The sequence below is a fragment of the Eumetopias jubatus genome, unplaced genomic scaffold (assembly GCF_037043125.1).
Source record: "Eumetopias jubatus isolate StellerSeaLion01/CBP00866 unplaced genomic scaffold, mEumJub1_p1.0 scaffold_12, whole genome shotgun sequence".
Classification (NCBI taxonomy): Eukaryota; Metazoa; Chordata; class Mammalia; order Carnivora; family Otariidae; genus Eumetopias; species Eumetopias jubatus.
This window is the reverse complement of record NW_028274818.1, coordinates 66,814,586-66,834,977: the sequence shown is the minus strand read 5'-3', so window position 1 is coordinate 66,834,977 and position 20,392 is coordinate 66,814,586. Positions and strand designations below refer to the sequence as shown.

General features: G+C 43.0%; 1 protein-coding gene across 2 annotated transcripts in view; it reads right to left on the bottom strand.

The window, feature by feature from the left end:
* Window positions 1–16,115: 16,115 nt before the first annotated feature.
* ACBD3 (acyl-CoA binding domain containing 3) overlaps window positions 16,116–20,392 on the bottom strand; it is a 36,134-nt gene continuing 31,857 nt past the window's right edge. For both annotated transcript variants that reach the window (XM_028111667.2, XM_088017191.1), the window contains one exon: window positions 16,116–18,247. In XM_028111667.2, coding sequence (XP_027967468.2) covers window positions 18,036–18,247 — 212 coding nt within the window. In that variant the 3' untranslated portion in view covers window positions 16,116–18,035. The remainder of the gene's footprint in view (window positions 18,248–20,392) is intronic.

The following is a 20,392-nucleotide window of genomic DNA, read 5'->3' as shown; positions in this document are numbered from 1 at the left end:
ACAGAAACAGGAAAGAGATAGGCAGCCTGTTCAGATGCTTGCAACTCGTACATGAAGCCAGAAAGTAGTCCAGAAACTCCACTACCCCACCTCTGGGCCAGAAGAAACAAAAAGTCCTCACTGTGGTCTTATGCAATCCCCCAGGACTAGCCCGTCTGTCTGTTTACTCCGTTGTGTAACATAAAGATTTCCCCAAGACTCTACGGAGGTATTCAACCCCTCAGGCAGGAACAGGACTCAGAGAATATTCATAAATGGGACATCAAGTGTTTGCCACAGGACTTTTAATCCTTTAAGGGATTTAATTATCTGCATGAGCTACAGGAATGTGCTCCCGGTGAGATTCCGTACCATTCTCCTGGCCGGCTCGGCAGGAGAGGCTTCTGGGGACAGCATCTGCCCCCAGACACAATTAACGGAGGCTCCAGGCAGCTGCTGGTTGTAGAGCAGGCTGAGCTCTGAGCCCCACGTTCACTGTGGGGACAATACAGGCTGAACCCCTCAGTCTCCTCACACCTGCCGAGGAAAGGAGCTTTAAAAGAAAAAGCAGAAGCCCCTGGAAGAGTAGTCAAATAAAGCTCTTCAAGACAACAAAGGAAATGCTCACTGAATGCTCACCTCCAAGTACGACCAACCACTTGCTGGGACACAGCTGTGCCCACCAGACTGTGACCCCGAAGCTTATTCTCAACAGAACCCCCAAGTCCAGTGGGTGGAGGCAGAGTGTCATCCACTCTGCAGCCTCTGCACCTACTGTTTAAAAGGTTTAGCAAACGGGCTTGTGCTTAGTAAAAAAGCAACAGCTTTCCAAAAATTAACCTGTCCAACCCACAGAACCAGAGAAAACATTTGTTAATCATCCATCTGGTAAGGCACGGAGACCCAGAATATATATAAAGAACCTCTACAACTCAACACCACCACAAACAACCCAATTTAAAAAAATGGGCAAAGGATCTGAATAGAGATTTTTTTTTTTAATTTATTTATGAGAGAGAGAGAATGAGAGATAGAGAGCACGAGAGGGCAGAGGGTCAGAGGGAGAAGCAGACTCCCTGCTGAGCAGGGAGCCCGATGCGGGACTCGATCCTGGGATTCCAGGATCATGACCTGAGCCGAAGGCAGTCGCTTCACCAACTGAGTCACCCAGGCGCCCCTGAAGAGAGATTTCTATAAAGAATAATAAAGAATAAAATCTAAAAGATGCTTGGGGTGCCGGGGTGGCTCAGTTGGTGAAGCGTGTGCCTTTGGCACAGGTCATGATCCCGGGGTCCTGGGATCGAGCCCCACGTTGGGCTCCCTGCTTGGCATGAAGCCTGCTTCTCCCTCTCCCACTTCCCCTGCTTGTGTTCTCTCTCTCGCTGGGTCTCTCTCTGTCAAATAAAGAAATAAAATCTTAAAAAAAAAAAATCTAAAAGATGCTCAACAGCACTCATCAGTTAGGGACATGCAAATCACAACTATGATTCCCACCCACTAGAACGGCTGTTTTACACACACACACACACACACACACACGTGTGTATATATAACAGGTGTTACAGAGAAACTGGAACTTTTTTTTTTTTAAGAGAGAGAGCAGGAGGGGAAGGGCAGAAGGAGAGGGAATTTCTTTAAGATTTTATTTATGTATTTGAGAGAGCGAGCCAGCGAGAGAGCGCACAAGCAGGGGAAGCAGCAGAGGGAGAGGGAGAAGCGGGCTCCCTGCTGAGTGCAGACCCCGGTGTGGGGCTCGATCCCAGGACCGTGAGATCATGAGCTGAACCGAAGGCAGCCGCATCACCGACTGAGCCAGCCAGGCGCCCCGAGAGAGAGAATCTTAAGCAGGCTCCACGTGTGGAGCCTGACGCGGGGCTTGATCTCACCACCCTGAGATCATGAGCTGAGCTGAAATCAAGAGTCGGACGGTCAGCTGAGCCACCCAGACGCCCCAAAATGGAACCCCTGTGCATTCCTGGTAGAAATGTACACGGCTGCAGCCACGGGGGAAGTGAGTTTGGCAATTTATAGAAAACTAAAAATTATAAGTACCACATGATCTAGCAGCCCCATTGGTGGGTATATGCCCCAAAGATTTGAAAGTAGGGTCTCAAGAAGAGGGAGCTGCACCCCCTGTTCACAGCAGCCAAGAGGTGGGCAGAGCCCTGATATCTGTCACAGGAAGCACCGACACACAGAACATGGTGTGCACACACACAACGGAGTAGTCTCCAGCCTTCAATGGGAAGGAAGGAGACTGATGCCTGCTACAACACGGGTGGATCTTGAAGACATTATGTTAACTGAGAAAACAGGAACAAAAGAGACAAATACTGTGTGACTCCATTTATATGCGGGACCGAGAGTGGTCCAAGTCACGGCAATAGAAAGCAGGCCGTCCTTCCTTTTTAAGGCTGAAGACTACCCCATTGTGTGTGGACGAACCGTAATTTGTGCGTCCATTCTTCCATTCCGGTTATCAGAGGCAGGGGAAAGGGACAGAGGAGTTACTGTTTAGGGGGACAGAGTTTGGGAAGATGAAAGAGTTCTGGAGACGGCCGGGGGTGGGTGCACAACAGTGTGAATGTACTTAACACCGCTGAAACTGGACACTTAAACGTGGTACATATGATACATTTTATGTTATGTATATATTATAGTATAATAAAAAATAAACTTTTTTTTCTTATCAGATTGATACAACTGCCATGTCTCAAAGTCAGTATCAAAATGTGTCATTTTAAGGCTGGAGAGAAAAAAGGTGAAGTCCTTTCAGGATGAAAGAACTTTATTATGAAAGACACCGGCATATGAGATCAAGATACAAAGCGATTCACAACCAACCATGAAAGAAGGCATTTAAACAATGTATCATCTGGGAGGCGCCCTGGTGGCTCGGTCAGTTAAGCGTCTGACTCTTGGTTTCAGCTCACGTCATGATCTTGGGGTCATGAGATCAAACCCGAGGGGAGTCTGCTTGAGATTCTCTCCCTCACCCCAGCCCATGTGCATGCATGCTATCTCTCTCCATAATCAACCAATCAATCAATCTTTAAAAAAATATATCATCTAGGTTCACTCCTGCTTAATTAAGATGTAGAAATATATTAACACTGAGAAGAAATGCACCTTCAATACCGTGACTTTCCTCGGGCCCATCTCAGAGCTATCATAAACCAAGCCAGCTGAACCTGGAAGGGCAACAAGCCTGTGCCCACCCAGAAGCGATGCACTGAGCACAGCATACGATGATGAGCACGGAGGACAGAGGCGGGTGCCACCAGAGATAAGGGAAGAGGAGATGAGCTCAAATTTTAGCGAGTGCTTCAGACAGGCCAAGTGTGGTTCAGTGTGTCCATTCTGACAGCAGAGGGGCCCAGAGAAGGGGAACTCGCACTCATTCACAAGCCCTTTCCCAGGGCGGGCCTTGGGCACACAGGGCAGGAGGCTGGAACGCTGCCGGGAATGGCACAGGCCTGCAGCTGGGCACGGGCTGCTCTGGGGAAAGGCACGGAAACCCACTGGAGCCCTTCTCTCCTATGAAGCAGAAACCTTAAGCTGCTGGGCAAAGCAGGCAAACCGTCTTCCCTCCACAGCCTAGGAAAACTACATTCGAAGGCGGCCATGAAGCAAGCCACTGTCTCATTCTCACCAGGTATGGGAAGGGGTACAGCATACCTGAAGGTAGCCTGTGATACGCTAGAGAGCCACATAAACTGTGACCCTTACCACAAATCTGCACAAACCAAGAAAACCACAAACAGGAATAAATCCAGAGGAAAGATAAAATGGAGCCATAAAAGATAATCAAAAAGAGGGGGAAAATGACCTAAAGAACTGATAGGACAAATAGAAAATAGCAAGACTACAGATTTTAAATATAGTCTTATCAATACTTACATTAAATGCAAACTGTCTAAACACTACATTTAAGAGTGAATGTCCGACTGGACCAAAAAAAGATTCAACTACATACTATCAACAAGAAATCCACTTTAAAGACATAGAGCGGTTAAAAGTAGAAAGACGGGGGCGTGCATGGGTGGCTGTGTCCGACTCTTGGTTTCAGCTCAGGTCGTGACCTCAGGGTGTGAGATCGAGCTGCATCAGGCTCCGCACTCAGCACGGAGTCTGCTTCAAAGATTCTCTCTCTACCTCTCCCTCTGCTCCCCACTCCCCTGGCTCATGCTCTCTTAAAAAAAAAAAAGGTAAAAAGATGGAATATAACCTATACACTTTATAAACAGCTGGAGTAGCAATATTAATACCAGTTGAAATAAATATACTTCAGAACAAGATACGTAACTTAGGGATAAGGATGTGACAGAATGCATAACAAAAAAGAGGTCAATCCATTAAGACGTAACAATCATAAATGTGTAAACACCCAATACAGAGCTTCAAAATATGTGAAGCAGGGGTGCCTGGGTGGCTCAGTCGGTTAAGCGTCTGACTCTAGATTTTGGCTCAGGTCATCATCTTGGGTTCCCGGGATTGAGCTCCGTGTCGGGCTCCGCATTCAGCAGGGAGTCTGCTTGGGGATTCTCTCTCTCTCTCTCCCCCCCACTTCCCCACCCCTTGTTCACACTCTTGCTCTCTCTCTAGAATAAATAATCGTAAAAAAAAAACATGAAGCAAAATGTGACCCAAAAAACCCACCAAGGCAAAGACTTCAACACTGCTTTATTGGTAATTGACAGAACAAGTAGACATAAAATCAGTTAAAGATAGAGAAGACTTTAAAACCACTATTGATCAACTTGACCTGCTGGACATTTACAGAACATCCCACCTAAGAACAGCAGAATGTACATTCTGTTCAAGTGAACAGGGAACATCTACCAAGAGAGGCCATTCTGGGACATAAAACAAGCCTCAATAAATTCAAAATAACTTAAACCATACAAAATGTTCTTTGACCATACGGAATTAAATTAGAAATGAACAGAAAAACATTTGGGAAATCCCTAAATATATGAAATGAAATAATGAACTTTTTTTTTTAAAGATTTATTTATTTGACAGAGAGAGACACAGTGAGAGAGGGAACACAAGCAGAGGGAGTGGGAGAGGGAGAAGCAGGCTTCCCGCTGAGCAGAGAGCCCAATAAGGGGCTCGATCCCAGAATCCTGGGATCATGACCTGAGCCGAAGGCAGATGCTTAACGACTGAGCCACCCAGGCGCCCTGAAATAACGTACTTCTAAATGACTCATGCATCAAACAAGAAATCACACAATAAATTAGGAAATATTTTTTAAGTATTTTTATTTATTTTTGCGAGAGAGAGAGAGAGAACGTGCATGAGCGGGGGGGGGGGGTAGGGGGCAGAGAGAGAAGCAGGCTCCCTCCTGAGTAGGGAGCTCGATGTGGGGCTCCATCCCAGGACCCTGGGATCATGACCAGAGCCGAACACAGATGTTTAACCCACTGAGCCACCCAGGCACTCGAAATCAGAAAATATTTTAAGTGAAAGGTAAAAAACCCAATATACCAAACTTATGGGATGCAGCTAAAACAGAGTTTAAAGGGAAATTTATAGCTTTTAATTATTAGATTAGACAAAGAAAGATCTCTAATCAATTACCTAAGTTTTGGGACACCTGGGTGGTTCAGCTGGTTAAGTGTCTGCCTTCAGCTTAGGTCATGATCCCAGGGTCCTAGGATCGAGTCCTGCATCAGGCTCCCTGCTCTGCGGGGAGTCTGCTTCTCCCTCTGCCTGCCGCTCTCTCTCTGACAAGTAGATAGATGAAATCTTAAAAAAAAAAAAAATAATAACCTAAGTTTCTACCTTCAGAAACTGAGGGAGGGGTGCCTGGGTGCTTCAATAAGTTAAGCATCTGCCTTCAGCTCAGGTCATGATCCTGGAGTTCCGGGATCAAGTCCCTGGTTGGGTTCCCTGCTCAGCAGGGAGGCTGCTTCTCCCTCTGCCTCTGCCCTTCTCCCTGCTCCTTCTCTCTCTCGTTCGCTCACTCTCTCTCAAATAAATAAAATCTTTAAAAAAAAAAAGAAACTGGGGGGAAAGGGAGCAATTAAACCCAAAACAAACAAAAAGAATAAAGCAATAAAAATCAATTCAACTTAAAACATAGAAACAATAGAAAAAAAATCAATGAAACCAACAGCTGAGTCTTTGAAAATATCATTAATTTGTATTTCTCTAGCCAATCAGATCAAAAAAGAGAGGGAAGACACAAATTACCTGTGGGAATGAAAGAGACCACACTACAGATCCTCAGACATTAATAATATAAAATATGATGAAATTTATGCAAATAAATGATAGCTTGATGAAATGGAAAAATTCCTTGAAAGGAACAAACTACAAAGCTCACTCAAGAAGAAACAGGGGTGCTGGGCCAGCTCAGTCAGTAGAGCATGTGACTCTTGATTTCAGGGTTGTGAGCTGAAGCCCCACGCTAGCTTACTTTAAAAAAAAAAAAAAAGGAAGAAACAAAGAAGCTGAATATTTTATATACATATATATATAAAATCAAAGAGAAAGGGAATTCAGTTAAAAAAAAAAAGAAAAATTACAGAAAAAAAAATTACAGGCCTAGATAGCTTCTCTGGAGATTTCTACCAACATTTAAATAAGAAATAATAACTGTTTCAGCAAATACAAGAGGTTATACTTCCCAAATTATTTTATGAGGCCTTCAATTACTGATCCCAAAATCAGACCAAGACATTACCAGGAAACAAAACTACGTATCAGTATCCTTCATGAACACAGGCATAAAAATCCTTAACAAGGTATTAGCAAATTGAATCCGGGGATATATAAGAAGGATCATTACCAAGTGGGTCTTATTCCAGAAATGCAAAGTTGGTTCAACATCTGAAAAGCAATCAGTGTAATTCACCATATCAACAGGCCAAAAGAGAAAAGTCACATGACCTCATCGCCACAGATGCTGAAAAAGCATTTGGCAATATTCAACATATAACAAAAACTCTCAGCAAACTAAGAGAAGATGGGAACTTCCTCAACGTGATAAAGGAAAATCTATGACTATTATCATCCTTAATGGTTAAAGACTGAATGTCTTCCCTTTAAGATGGAATGAAGAAAGGATATCTGCTCTTCCCACTCTTTTAAAACATTGTACTGGAGGTTCTACTCAGTGTTAACAGGCAAGAAAAAGAAATACGAAGGCATACAGACTGGAAAGAAAGAACTACCTTTGTGGAGGACATCATCTTCTATATAGAAAGTCTTAAATAATCTGTAAAAAAGTGACTAGAAGTAAAAAATCTGACAAGTACACGTTCCATACAAACTAAGTCAACTGAACATTTGGCAAGTGAAATTACAGAAGAAAACAGTACCATTTATGATATTATCAAAAACCATGAAATACCTAGAAATGAATCTAACAACAAACTGTATATAAGATTTGTACAGTGGGGGCGCCTGGGTGGCTCAGTCGTTAAGCGTCTGCCTTCGGCTCAGGTCATGGTCCCAGGGTCCTGGGATCGAGCCCCACATTGGGCTCCCTGCTGGGCGGGTAGCCTGCTTCTCCCTCTCCCGCTCCCCCTGCTTGTGTTCACTCTCTCGCTGTGTCTCTCTCTGTCAAATAAATAAATAAAATCTTTAAAAAAAAAAAGATTTGTACAGTGTAAGCTACAAAACACAGCTGAGAAAATCAGACTTAAATAAATGGATATACACCACGACCCAATATTGTTAAGATGTCAATTCTTCCCAGTTCTCCCTATAATGATCCATCCATTCACTCATTCATTCATTGTAAAAGTAAACTCTACCCCCAACGTGGGGCTCAAACTCACGACCCCAAGGTCAGGAGTCGTATGCTCCACCGACTGAGCCCACCAGGTGCCCCTAAGATCAACTAATTTTTGACAAAGGTGCCAAGGTAATTCAAAAGAGGAAAGATTGTCTTTTAAATAAATGGTGGTAGAATATGTAGACATTCATGTCTGTGTAGAAAACAACAGACTTCTTTTTTTTTTTTTAAGATTTTATTTCTTCATTTGAGAGAGAGTGAGCGAGCACAAGAGGGGGTAGGGTCAGAGGGAGAAGCAGACTCCCCACTGAGCAGGGAGCCCGGTGTGGGACTTGATCCTAGGACTCTGGGATCATGACCCGAGCCGAAAGCAGTTGCTTAACCAACTGAGCCACCCAGGCGCCCCAAAACAACAGACTTCTATTGTTACTTCACAACACATACAAAAATAAACTTAAAACGAATAATACAGCTAAAATGTAAAACCTAAACTAAAAAATTTCTAGAAAACAAACAGCAGAAAACCTTGAGTTAGACCAAGACTTCTCAGGACACAGAAACTACCAATCATAAAAGAAAAAAGTTGGTAACTGAACTTCATTAAGTTAAAATGTCTTCTCATCAAAAAGCACTGTTAGGAAAATGAAAAGGCAAGCCAAAAGAAGGGAAAAGATTCTTGAAAAACACCTTCCTGATAAAGGGCTTGTATCCGAAAATGTAAGGAACTCACACCAGTAAATAATGAGAAAAGAGTGCAGTCAAAAAAGGGCAAGAGATGGGGCGCCTGGGTGGCTCAGTCGTTAAGCGTCTGCCTTCGGCTCGGGTCCTGGTCCCAGGGTCCTGGGATCGAGCCCCGCATCGGGCGCACTGCTCCGCGGGGAGCCTGCTTCTCCCTCTCCCACTCCCCCTCGTGTTCCCTCTCTTGCTGTCTCTCTCTCTGTCAAATGAATAAATAAAATCTTTAAAAAACAAAAAAAAAAGGGGGGGGCAAGAGATAGGAATGTGATACTTCCTCAAATAACAGATGGGTGGCCAGTAAGCGCATGAACACACACTCAGCACCTCAGTCATTAGGAAGCTGCAAATTACAACCTCGATAAGATACCATCTATTAAATGGCTAAAATTTGAAAAACTGACATACAGGGGCGCCTGGGTGCTCAGTCGTTAAGCGTCTGCCTTCGGCTCAGGTCATGATCCCAGGGTCCTGGGACTGAGTCCCGCATCGGGCTCCCTGCTCGGCAGGAGGCCTGCTTCTCCCTCTCCCTCTGCCCCTGATTGTGCTCTCTCTCTCGCTGTCAAATAAATAAATAAAATCTGAAAAAACAAACAAACAAAAAGCTGACATACAAAATGCTAGTGAGGATATGAAGCAGTTAGAGCTCCCGAACAGTGCTGGTGGGAACGTAAAAATGGCACAGCTACTTTGAAAACCAGTTTGGCTGTTTATTAAAAAAAAGCAAACAAACAAAAAACAAAACACACACACCCACAAACTGAACATATACCTACAACTTAGCAAACTGACTCCTAGACACTAACCCACAAGAAATGAGGACCTATGTCCACACAGATACATGAAGGCTTACAGCAGCTTTATTGCTAATTACCCCAAACTGGAAAAACCCACACAACAACAGGTGAGTGGATAAAGAAAGTATGGCGCTTCCAGGCAATGGGCTACTTTCCAGCAATGAAACGGGACTCTGAGATACCAACAACATGGGTGGCTCTCAAAAACATCATGCTAAGTGAAAAAGGGCCAGACACAAGAAGCTCCGTGCTCTATGGTCACATTTATGTGACGGTTGGGCAAAGGCTAAATCTATAGGGTCAGAAATCAGATCAGTGGTTGCCAGGAGGCAGGGAAAGGGGGCTGACTCTAATGGGACAAGGCAAAAAATGTTGGCATTGTGACATCTAACAGCTTAAATAAAAAGCTGCGTTTTTACTGTATATAATTTAAATCTCAATAAACCTCAATACAAATCTGATATTTAAAAAGATAATCTGTGATAGCAATAAAAAGTATCAGGGGCACCTGGGTAGCGCAGTCGGTTAAGTGTCTGACTCTTGGTTTTGGCTCAGGACATGATCTCAGGGTCGTAAGATCAAGACCCATTCAGCGTGGAGTCTGCTTAAGATTCTCTCTCTTCCTTTCCTTCTGCCCCTCCCCCTCTTAAAAAATCATATATATATATATATCAGAGACTTATTTTTTTTAAGATTTTATTTATCTATTTGAGAGCGAGGCAGGCAGAGGGAGAAGGAGACTCCCCACTGAGCAGGGAGCCTGATGTGGGGCTCGATCCCAGGACTGTGGGATCATGACCTGAGCCAAAGGCAGACACTTAACCCCCTTAGCCACCCAGGCGCCCCTATATCAGAGATTTAAAAATGAAAGTACACAAAGGTACATAAGCAAAATGATATAGGTACATGTTCATTTAGGTCAAAATTTTAATGCAAAAAATTGGAAACCACCTAAATCTTTCATTAGTGAAGTGATAAAACCCACTGATGCCAAAAATAAACACCTATGACCTCCGCAAGGGTTCCAAAACCAAGCAATGGGAAGACCAGTCTCCTCGACAAACAGTCTTGCCACAACCATATGGCCACATGCCAGAGAATGAGGCTGGACCCCAACCCCTTCCACAGACAAACATTAGCCCCAAATGGATCAATGACCTAAATTTAAGACCTAAAACTAGAAAGCTTTTTTATTAGAAGCACAGAGGTAAATCTTCATGACTTTGGATTTGGCAGTGGATTCTTAGATTTGGCACCCAAAGCAAAAGCGAGAGAAGAAAAAGTAAGATACGCTGGGCTTCATACAAATGAAAGGCTTTGGTACATCAAGGGACATTATCAAGAATGTAAAAAGACAGCTTATGGAATGGGGGAAATTATTTGTGAATCATATATTGATCCAATATTCAGAATATATAAAGGACACTTACAACTAAATAACAAAAGACAGCGCAATTTAAAAATGGGCAATGGACCTGGAAATGGGGGAGGTGGGTGGGAGGATGGGGTAACCGGGTGATGGGTATTAAGGAGGGCACACGTGATGAGCACTAAGTGTTATAGGCAACTGATGAATCACTGCGCACTACATCTGAAACTAATGATGCACTATATGTTGGCTAACTGATTTAAAAAAAAAAAGATCTAGAAATGGCCAACAAGCACATGAAGAGGTATCTGACATCGTTGCTTATTAAGGAAATGCAAATCAGAGCCACAAGACACCACCTCACACCCACAACAATGCCATAAAACAAAACAGTAACCAGCAAGCGCTGGAGGACTTAGGGAGAAACAGGAACCCTCCTCTATCGCTATTGGCAGGAATGTAAAATGGCGCACCACTACGGAAAACATAGTTCCACATGCAATTACCATACGACCCATCAATTCCACCCCTAGATATACACCCAAAATAAGTGAAAACGAGTACTCAAACAAGGACTTGTTCACAAATGTTCATAACAGCACTATTCATAATAATCAAACAGTAGAAACAACCCAAATGTCCATCAACCGACAAATAAACATACTGAGGCATATTCATAGAATGGATTATCATTCAGCCATAAAAAGCAATGAAGGACCGATACAAGCTATAACTTGGATGAAACTTGAGAACATTATGCTTAAAGTCCAAGAAGACATGAAAAGTCAAATATCGCATGATTCTTTATATATGGAATATCCAGACAGGCAAATCCATAGAAACAACAGATTAGCGGTTCCTGAGGAAGAGGAGGGGGAGATGGGTGTGATTTTGTAATGGGCATGGGTATTCTTCTAGGGCAATGAAAAAGTTTCAAGAGAGGTGGTGGCCTGGGTGCCTGGGTGGCTCAGTCGGTTAAGTGTCTGCCTTCAGTTAAGGTCATGATCCCAGGATCCTGGAATGGAGCCCCACATCAGGCTCCCTGCTCGGTGGGAAGCCTGCTTCTCCCTCTCCCTCTGCCCACAACTCCCTTGCTTGTGTGCTCTCTCTGACAAATAAATAAATAAAATCTAAAAAAAAAATAAAAAAAGAGGTGGTGGGTGCATATTGTACACATTAAATGCCACTGAACTGTATGCTTTTTTAAGATTTTATTTATTTGAGAGAGAGAGCACGAGTGGTGGGAAGGGGCGGGGGAGGGAGAGGGGGAGGGAGGGAGAGAGAGAGAGAGAGAGAGAGAGAGAGAGAGAGAAGCAGACTCCCCACTGAGCAGGAAGCCTGATGTGGGGCTCTATCCCAGGACCTGGAGATCATGACCTGAACTGAAGGCAGACGCTTAACCGACTGAGCCACCCAGGTGTGCTGAACTGTACACTTTAAAATGGTTAACTGTACATGATTTTCACCTAACACAATGAAAAACAAATCCAAGTGAAGCTCCTATGTATTGATATAGGAAGATTACCAAAATAAGTTTCTAAGTGAAGAAAGCCATAGTGTATTAGGTAGGGGAGAATGTATAAATGTATACCTATTTCCTTGGATTTCATATAAAATTCAAAAGCATTCTGCAAAACCCTATTATCTCCTTTTTCTGGCAATGCACATTATTATGGAATGATAAACCTCAAAATCAGGGTAACGATTATCTTTGGGAGGAAGAAAGAGCCAAATGTCATCAGGAAAAGATACACAGGGCTCAAACTCTCTCATTCTTATTACTTCGACAAGATCTGATGAGCACGAGACAAAAGCAATGACCAGTGTGACCAGCCTGGGTGGTGGGTATGTGTACTCATACAATGCTCTATACCTTTTTGTATGCTAGAATTCCAGAAGTGAAGATTAGGAAAAGAACACAGGAAGGAATTTCCTAAATGATAACTATTCTTCGTGGAAAGTTTATTTTAGTTTCATGCTTTTCCATCTCTGTATACTGTCTAAATTTTCCATAATAAACGAGGACTCTTGTAATGGGGAGAAGATCAATGAAAGCTACAGATTTCAAAACTCAGCTGACAAATGCAGTCTAACCATGCACTGGGAGCCATGTCTGTTTCATAGTAGATACGCCCCTCTCTGCGTTGTGGCTGGGCACGTGACCGCCCAGCAGACACTGCCGCTGGAGGGGGCTGTGGGACTAAGTGCTTGCTGACAGAACAGAAATAAGGGTTCTCCCTTTAAAATGGGGCATGTATCCCTGCCCCTCCACTCCCACCTCCCCCACTGAACTGGGGATGTGATCCTGGCAAACCTGCTTCTAACCAATGCATATGAAACAATCCCATCCCCTAGGATGGTGGAGAAACAAAATGAAAGAAACTTGGGGCTCTCGATCACTTCACGAAGTCCTGAAACTGACCCATCCTGCACTACCTGCCTCCTTTGGCCTGTTCATAAGCTTGAACTATCTTAGTTGAGCCACTTTATTTTTTTTTAAATTTATTTATATATATATTTTTAAAGATTTTATTTACTTGACAGAGAGAGACACAGTGAGAGAGGGAACACAAGCAGGGGGAGTGGGAGAGGGAGAAGGAGGCCTCCCGCAGAGCAGGGAGCCCGATGCGGGGCTTGATCCCTGTGCCACTTTATTTTTGAATCTCTGTTGTCCCAGATTAGTTGGCATCCTAATAATGCCAGGGACGACAGCTTAAGGTTGTGCCTTCCATCTCTGCTACTGGATACCATTTAAGAGCATGGAACTACCAATCTTTTTTTTTTTTAGATTTTATTTATTTGAGAGAGAGAGCAAGAGTGAGAGAACAAGCACGAGCGGGAAAGGTAGGAGAGGAAGAAGCAGACTCCTCACTGAGCAGGGAGCCCAACGTGGGGCTCGATCCCAGGATCCCGGGATCACGACCCAAGCCAAAGGCAGACACTTATCCGACTGAGCCCCCCAGGTGCCCCACTCTTTTATAAAGGCAATGTAAACTCTCTCAATCAACCTAGAAAATAATGCAACACTTGAATGTAAATTCCGTTAAGACTTTTCATGAAATGCGACAGGCTAATGATTAAATGTTCATACAGAACAGAGGTTCAAAAATCGGTAAGAAAAAGTATCCGAAAAAGGGGAGATTTGCTGTGTATAAAAATGTTTTAAAACTATAATAATTTAGAGTATTAGCACGTAAGTGGTCAGATAAATGAAACAGAATTTTAGAAGCAGACATACGTATGCACATATATGTGTGTATATGTATATGCATATATATGGATATAAAAGTCATAAAAGAAAAAAACTGAATGAAACTGACAATACAGATTATAACGTCTACGACCAAACACAGACACATATAAACAGACCTAATACCATAAACAAAACAGAATAGCAATAAACTAGAGGAAATTATATAAGATATATTATATATAATGATCAGTATACAAGCTATATTTTTAATGCTAATAAATCAATGTAAAAATTATCTAATTGAAAGATGGGTAGAGGAACACAAACAAGCACTTTATAGGAGAGGAAATACAACTGGCCAATAAAAATAGATGCTTAATCTTACTAGTTATCAGAGAAACACACATGAAGACGAAATTTCATTTTTTACCCATCAGACTGACCAAGACTTCAGTCTGGCAATATGGAGTGTTGACAGGGGAAAAAGCAGTATTCTGCAACATTATGGAGCTGGAAGGGAAATTAGGTCAGCCACTCTGGAGGACAACGTGGCAAGTCTATTAAAAAAAAAACTGCACAGACCACGAACAATTCCACTTCTTGGTATCTACTCTTGGAAAACTCATGCAGACGTGCAGAAAGACATATGAGAGTGTTCACTGGCACAGCACTTAGAATAAAAAAAGCACAAGGAACCTAAAATGTTCAATTAACAGAAAAATGGCCAAAGAACCACTCTATGGAAGAAACCCAGCAGATTAAAAGAAAAGAGTAGACCTCTACTTAGTAAAAGGGAAAATTCTCCATGAACACAGACCGGAATTTTAAAGTTGCAAAATGTAGACCTTATGAGAAGCATGTTTACATCTCTCTATTCTGCCACACACACAAAAAAGTTATGTCACCTTCAACTGGAGATATTTAAGTTCATGATTTTGGTAAAAGGTAAAAACTGTCAGAATTGTACAAATAGGACATTAAAGAAAGATGAAAAAAATCAGCGCATGTAATCACCTTTGGACTGGCTCTTCCCATAGACTCTCAAGTCAAGTGAGCAGTTCAGGGCCGGGCTGAACGGAGCAATCATGTTCAAGACTTTGTTAAAACTACAAGAAAGGAAGTGACTGCTCCAACTGATACTGCTCCCCCATGTTTGATGGCCCGAGTCCAAATGCCAAGGTCAGTTCTGGAAAAGTCGGCCACTTCGTTTCCTGGTACTTAAGTATCCTAATCAAATCACAACTTATTAAAAGTGGCATAACAGCTAATAAAAATGGAGCTAATGCTTCTCTCATTACAAAATAAATCAAACAAAATAATAAGCACCTGAAATAAGAACCACGCAATAAATTCCAAAGAAGGGTGTTGGAAGGACAGTAACCAACTCATCTTAAAAGCTCTCAATGAGCAAGTCGAAGATTCGTAGGCGAGCATGTAAGATAAAAGTCCAAGTCTGATTAATACACATTTTGAAAAATTAGTGAATGGAAATAAAGTTCAGATTGGTTCTCCCCCAAGGAGATCACATGCATACATTTTTAGGCTGCTGACGGAAGTGCTGAGCTCAGCTCAGCTGGGGAAAGACGACACAAAGACGGTTTGGGTTGCAGATTGTCACACTCCGAGCCCCCAACGCATTCTTAGCCATCACTTATGATTTTGAACCGGTTGCTTCTCCTCTTCCATAAGGCAGATGGTCAGGACTCAGTTGCACGGCTTCCGAGATGTACTCAACACACCAAGAGCTCTCCATAAGTGTTCACGGTACCCCAACACGGCAATAAAACCCCAAGATGACCAACTCCTTCTGTCTCTCCAAATCTCACACAAGCAAACGAAATTTGAGGTCCAAGTCAGCCTGCATTTCGGGGGGGGGTGTTTTTTGGAATAGTTTCTGGCACTCCACATTATCCTGACAGGGGCACTCCCCTGCTTACTGCTTTGCAGGTGCCAGACCGTGGAAAATTTAGAGCAGGGGTCCCTGTGAACTTCAAGGAACACGCTACGCAGCACATGGTTGTGTGGTTGTGTGGGGAATAATCTTCTAAGTCCCCTTCAATAAGAAAAGCCAGTGCTTTCCTTTCCACCAAGAAGTCTGAACACTTTAAAATCTATCCTAACTCTCTGGGGCAATTCACAGCAAAAACTGATCAGTCAGAAATAGTCTGTTGTTGGTTTTTAACTTTTTAAAACAGAAAAGGTCTTTTGGGCCACTTCTTCTCATCCTTCCAAAATGAGGAAATACAGAACTAACACTTCAGAGAGTAACTGTAGTAATGAAACGTCAACGGATTACAGATAAACATTTTAATTGATTAAATATATTATTTTCAAGATCTTTTTGAAATCGCACTTGTACTGTACTAATCAACAGCCAAAGGCAATAAAAAAGTTTAAAACCAAAAATGTTCTGACATGAGCACATATGACAGGAACCACTGCTGTGTAAAGTGACATACACTGCTCCCGAGAACAATGATATTTTTAGAAGATAATTCATCTTAACATGTGCAAGGACAAATCCGTAATCAAAGGCTGGGAGAAATATATATTAGTGCCTGCTTTTTAAAAGTTTATTTTACATTTTAAATACAGTATTTTCTCATTAAAAAAAAAAAAAGCCAAGAAGTGCCTAACCCCATGGTTTCTCTACCTTATATACATGAGAGCTGATGGAGAGCCTCAAAGTGTTCTAGACAGAACAGTGTGGACACCTTTCAGCTGGAACTAGTGAATCAAAATTAAAAAACACAAATTAAGCACTGCTTAGGAGAAAATAATCCAGTTTCCGGGTAACCAAAAGAGAACAGAGTTAGGTATGTACAAAACCAGGTATTAAAAAACAGAAATGCAGCACACAAAAACCAACAGCCCCTCATGTAGTGAACTGTATATAACGCAGCTAATCAATGGAGACCCTCCTACGAGAAGTGATTTATGATTTGAAATTGTAAAAATCTAAGTATTTCAGTAACAACATATAGTAACATTACGTGTGTATTGCCGTCTTTGTCGCTTTCTAGATATATACCATCCCTCCCTTCTGAAAACAAGAATCTCTACACTAGTCGATCACTTATACCAACGTGAGGCAATTAATCCATATTTGTTTTCAGTAAGGAAAACAAAAATATACCTCTTCCCATCTATGAAGACATAATACAGATTGAAGCAATAAAAAAATTTAAGCATGGGCATATGCGTCTCCAATCCCCTCTAGTAAGCAACTCCAAATGGAACTGTGTAGGGTCTGTGCCTAAGTATTAACACACAAAGAGAAAACGGACTGTCTCTGGCAGTCATTCCCACTGAGTGCAATGTTACTCCCCATACACCGAATTATATTTGAGTGATTTTATGTATTTTAATTCAGTAGGTGCCAATTCGAGTTTATAAAACCCCTACCTATCTGCTTGTGTAGAAAACAGTTTCAATTTGAGGTGCTCTATAAAGCCCAGTCGAGACAAAAAGGAGTTAGTTTTGCTTTGTTACTGGCAGAGTGAGGACCAGAAGAAGAACAAAGGACCAAGCAGATGCTTGCTAAGACGGATGTCTGAGGTGTTCTAGGTGTCTTGATAGTTCGATTATCAATCAGCTTTGAACATTCTTAAGATTATCTCAGAAAATAATTCTCTGTCATACAACTCTGAACTGCACAGCTGCACTCAAAGCAAAAACAATCTGGGTTGTTCAGAACAAAATCGAATTGAGGCAATTTGTCTATGATCATCTGTGAGGTCTCGAGTTTTTAAAGTTTTAAAAATGATGACCTTCATCAAAGTCAGCTGCACCTCAGGGAGACTACTGACATGAGGATGTCCCATCAGCGGTCACGGTAACTACGGGCTCTCATAAGACACACGGAGCAGGCAGCAACGGACTCACCATCGGCCAGGTGGGGTCAACGTGGGGAGGTTTTATTTTGGAGACCTTAAAGATTTAACACGTAGCTCCTGTAACTTCAGCATCCATTAGTGACTCTGGTGGTCAGCACCCAAGGGCTGGAGGGCTCTGAGGAAGCCCCCGAGCCCCAGAGTATTAATGCTAAAGGGTCTCCAGGGAACCCCGAGTCCCTACAAGAGTTCACCAGCCATCAGACCAAAATCCAAGAGGGTAAACACTGACTGCAATGCTCCACAAAAGTCAAAAGAAATTCCAAACTAAATGCTGTCTTCTGCCCAACCCTAGACTCCAGACTCTGTAACAACATCTTTATCTAGTATAATAGACTCTGTAGTAGACTGACTTTGACCTCCACAAAGAGTAGGAGTTGTCGAACTTGAGGAGGTAGACCCCTCTCCCCGGGTACTGGTGGCTGCCGGCGTACACTTCTTCGTGACAGTCCCGCCGGTACACAGGCACAATCTCATCCAGCAGAGGCTTGGCGGCGTGCTTTCTGGCTTTCTCTTCACTACTGACGTTTTCTGTGAGACAGAACGGAGACACGTCAGCAAACAGATCCAGGAAAACCACATTTGCATCAAGCACTGCAACCCCATCCTTCCTCTGAGAAACGGCTCATCAGGAATTCTCTGAAGCCGCCCTACAATGTACGCGCCTGTGAGCACGTCCTGGCTTCGTCCTTCGTTCGTTTGTTCGTTCCTGTCTCTGAGCAGCTGCTAGCTGGGGGTGGAAGCAGCCAGCATCTCGCTCTCCCTGGACCACCGCTCTCACTTTGGGGCCCACTCTTCCCTGGGGACACCCACTCGATTCCTCACTCCTCCCGGCAGGCGGAACCTCGCTCGTCTGAGCAACACCGATGAAAACGACACTCCTGTCCTCTTCCTCAACAATACGAAAGTTCTCTGTTTTAGGAAGGGGAAACCGAGCTTCTGAGGACCATCAGGTTCTGTACATCTTAGCTTTGAGAGTGAAATGAGGAAACCACGGCAGGGAGGTAGGTATTCAGAGACACTCTGAAAATCCATTCCTTTCGCTACGGGCCTGTGTCAACCCGGGGATGATCCCAGTGGCAAAGAGTGAGCTCTGATTCTAGGTTTGTCCCAGTTAATAGTTTCTGAACTGTAATGATAAGAATTAGGAAAAAAAAAAAAAAAAAACCTCTGGAAACCTACAGGAGTGAGAAAATTATGAACCAGCTTAAAATCTCAGCTTCACGTATTAAATATAAACAACCTCAGGCAAACAGGTCAGAGGAATATGCAGGGCAGAAGATAAAAGACTTTCGGGTCCGTAACATGGCAGAGTGAATTTTGGCAACATCGGTTAACTGCGCGGTGACGGTCAGTGGCCACTATCAGGAACTTAAACAAGGCAAGTCTGAGAAACTCTCACGGTCTAGAGGAGCTGAAGGAGACAGGGTAACTAAAATGTGGCATCCTGGATGGGATCCTGGAAATTAGATGAATACTAAGGAAATGTGAATACATATGGACTTTAGCGAATCATCATGTATCCACATCGGTTCGTTACTGATGCTGAATGTACCGCAGTACAAATGGGTGTTAACACAAGGGGGAACTGAGTGCGGAGTACACAGGAACTCTTTGCAACTTTCCTATAAATCTAAAATTATTCTAAAATAAAAAAGTTTACTTAAAAAAAAAAAGCAAATGACGTTCTGATAAATAGGCCTAAATCAGACTTGCTTCACCATAGCAATACTTAAAGATCTTTCATTTGCAAATGAGAAGTACAGAGCCATTCAAAATGCAAACTATTGCCTATAAGGATATCCATGAAACAGATTACTGGTCCAGTAATTCAAGATCCAGATTTTGTTCAAAACCTGTAAAACTAAAGGTTACTGAGACAGATGAGCAATGCACCTTTCATCAAGTTAAGCAAAGACGTGGGACCTGGCAGCAATAAAGACGGGAAGAATCAGAGCACAGAATCAGAGTTATCAGCCACACTTCAAGAGAGAACAAATTCCTGTAGCTTCCAAGACCAAATGGAGAAAAAAAACTCCCAAAGCAACAAAAAGACTGGACTGCTCTTCCATCTTAATCCAAGCTGAAAGGACCCCCATAAAATGCAGTATGGGGACAAGACAAGGTGGCACGGTGGCCTTCATAAGAAGCCATGGGGACACATGCAGTCTGTGAGCTAAATCTTCAAAAAGGAGAGTTATGCTCACTCTTCGCAAACAACTCTTGGGAGCAATAAATCCTCACTGTTGTTTCGGTTCACACAGGAGTATTAATGGCTTAGTTTTAGATGGAAATGATTTTATGATTAGGACTAGCCCAAGGACAGGTAAGTCCATTTCCACCTGAGGGATGTCACACATGAGAGCAAAGATCAAGGGTGCACCGTGGCTCTCGCCTCCAGAGAGGCACTGGACCCCGACCATGTTTACTGGCGCCCCACCCAACAACAGGAGCCAAAAATGACCCTCAGTGGAGGGCTCACACTAGGACAACCTCCCTTCGGAGACTCTTCAGCACGCAAGCCAAGAGAAACAGATCACCTCGACCTGCTTCTGAGCACACTTCTACACTAGCCACAAAGCTCTTTCGAAGTACAACGGTCTGCACACACAAACCTCCCTTCGCAGACATGTGCAAATAGTCTGATTTTCATGAGTCCCTGTGGCACATCAGAGA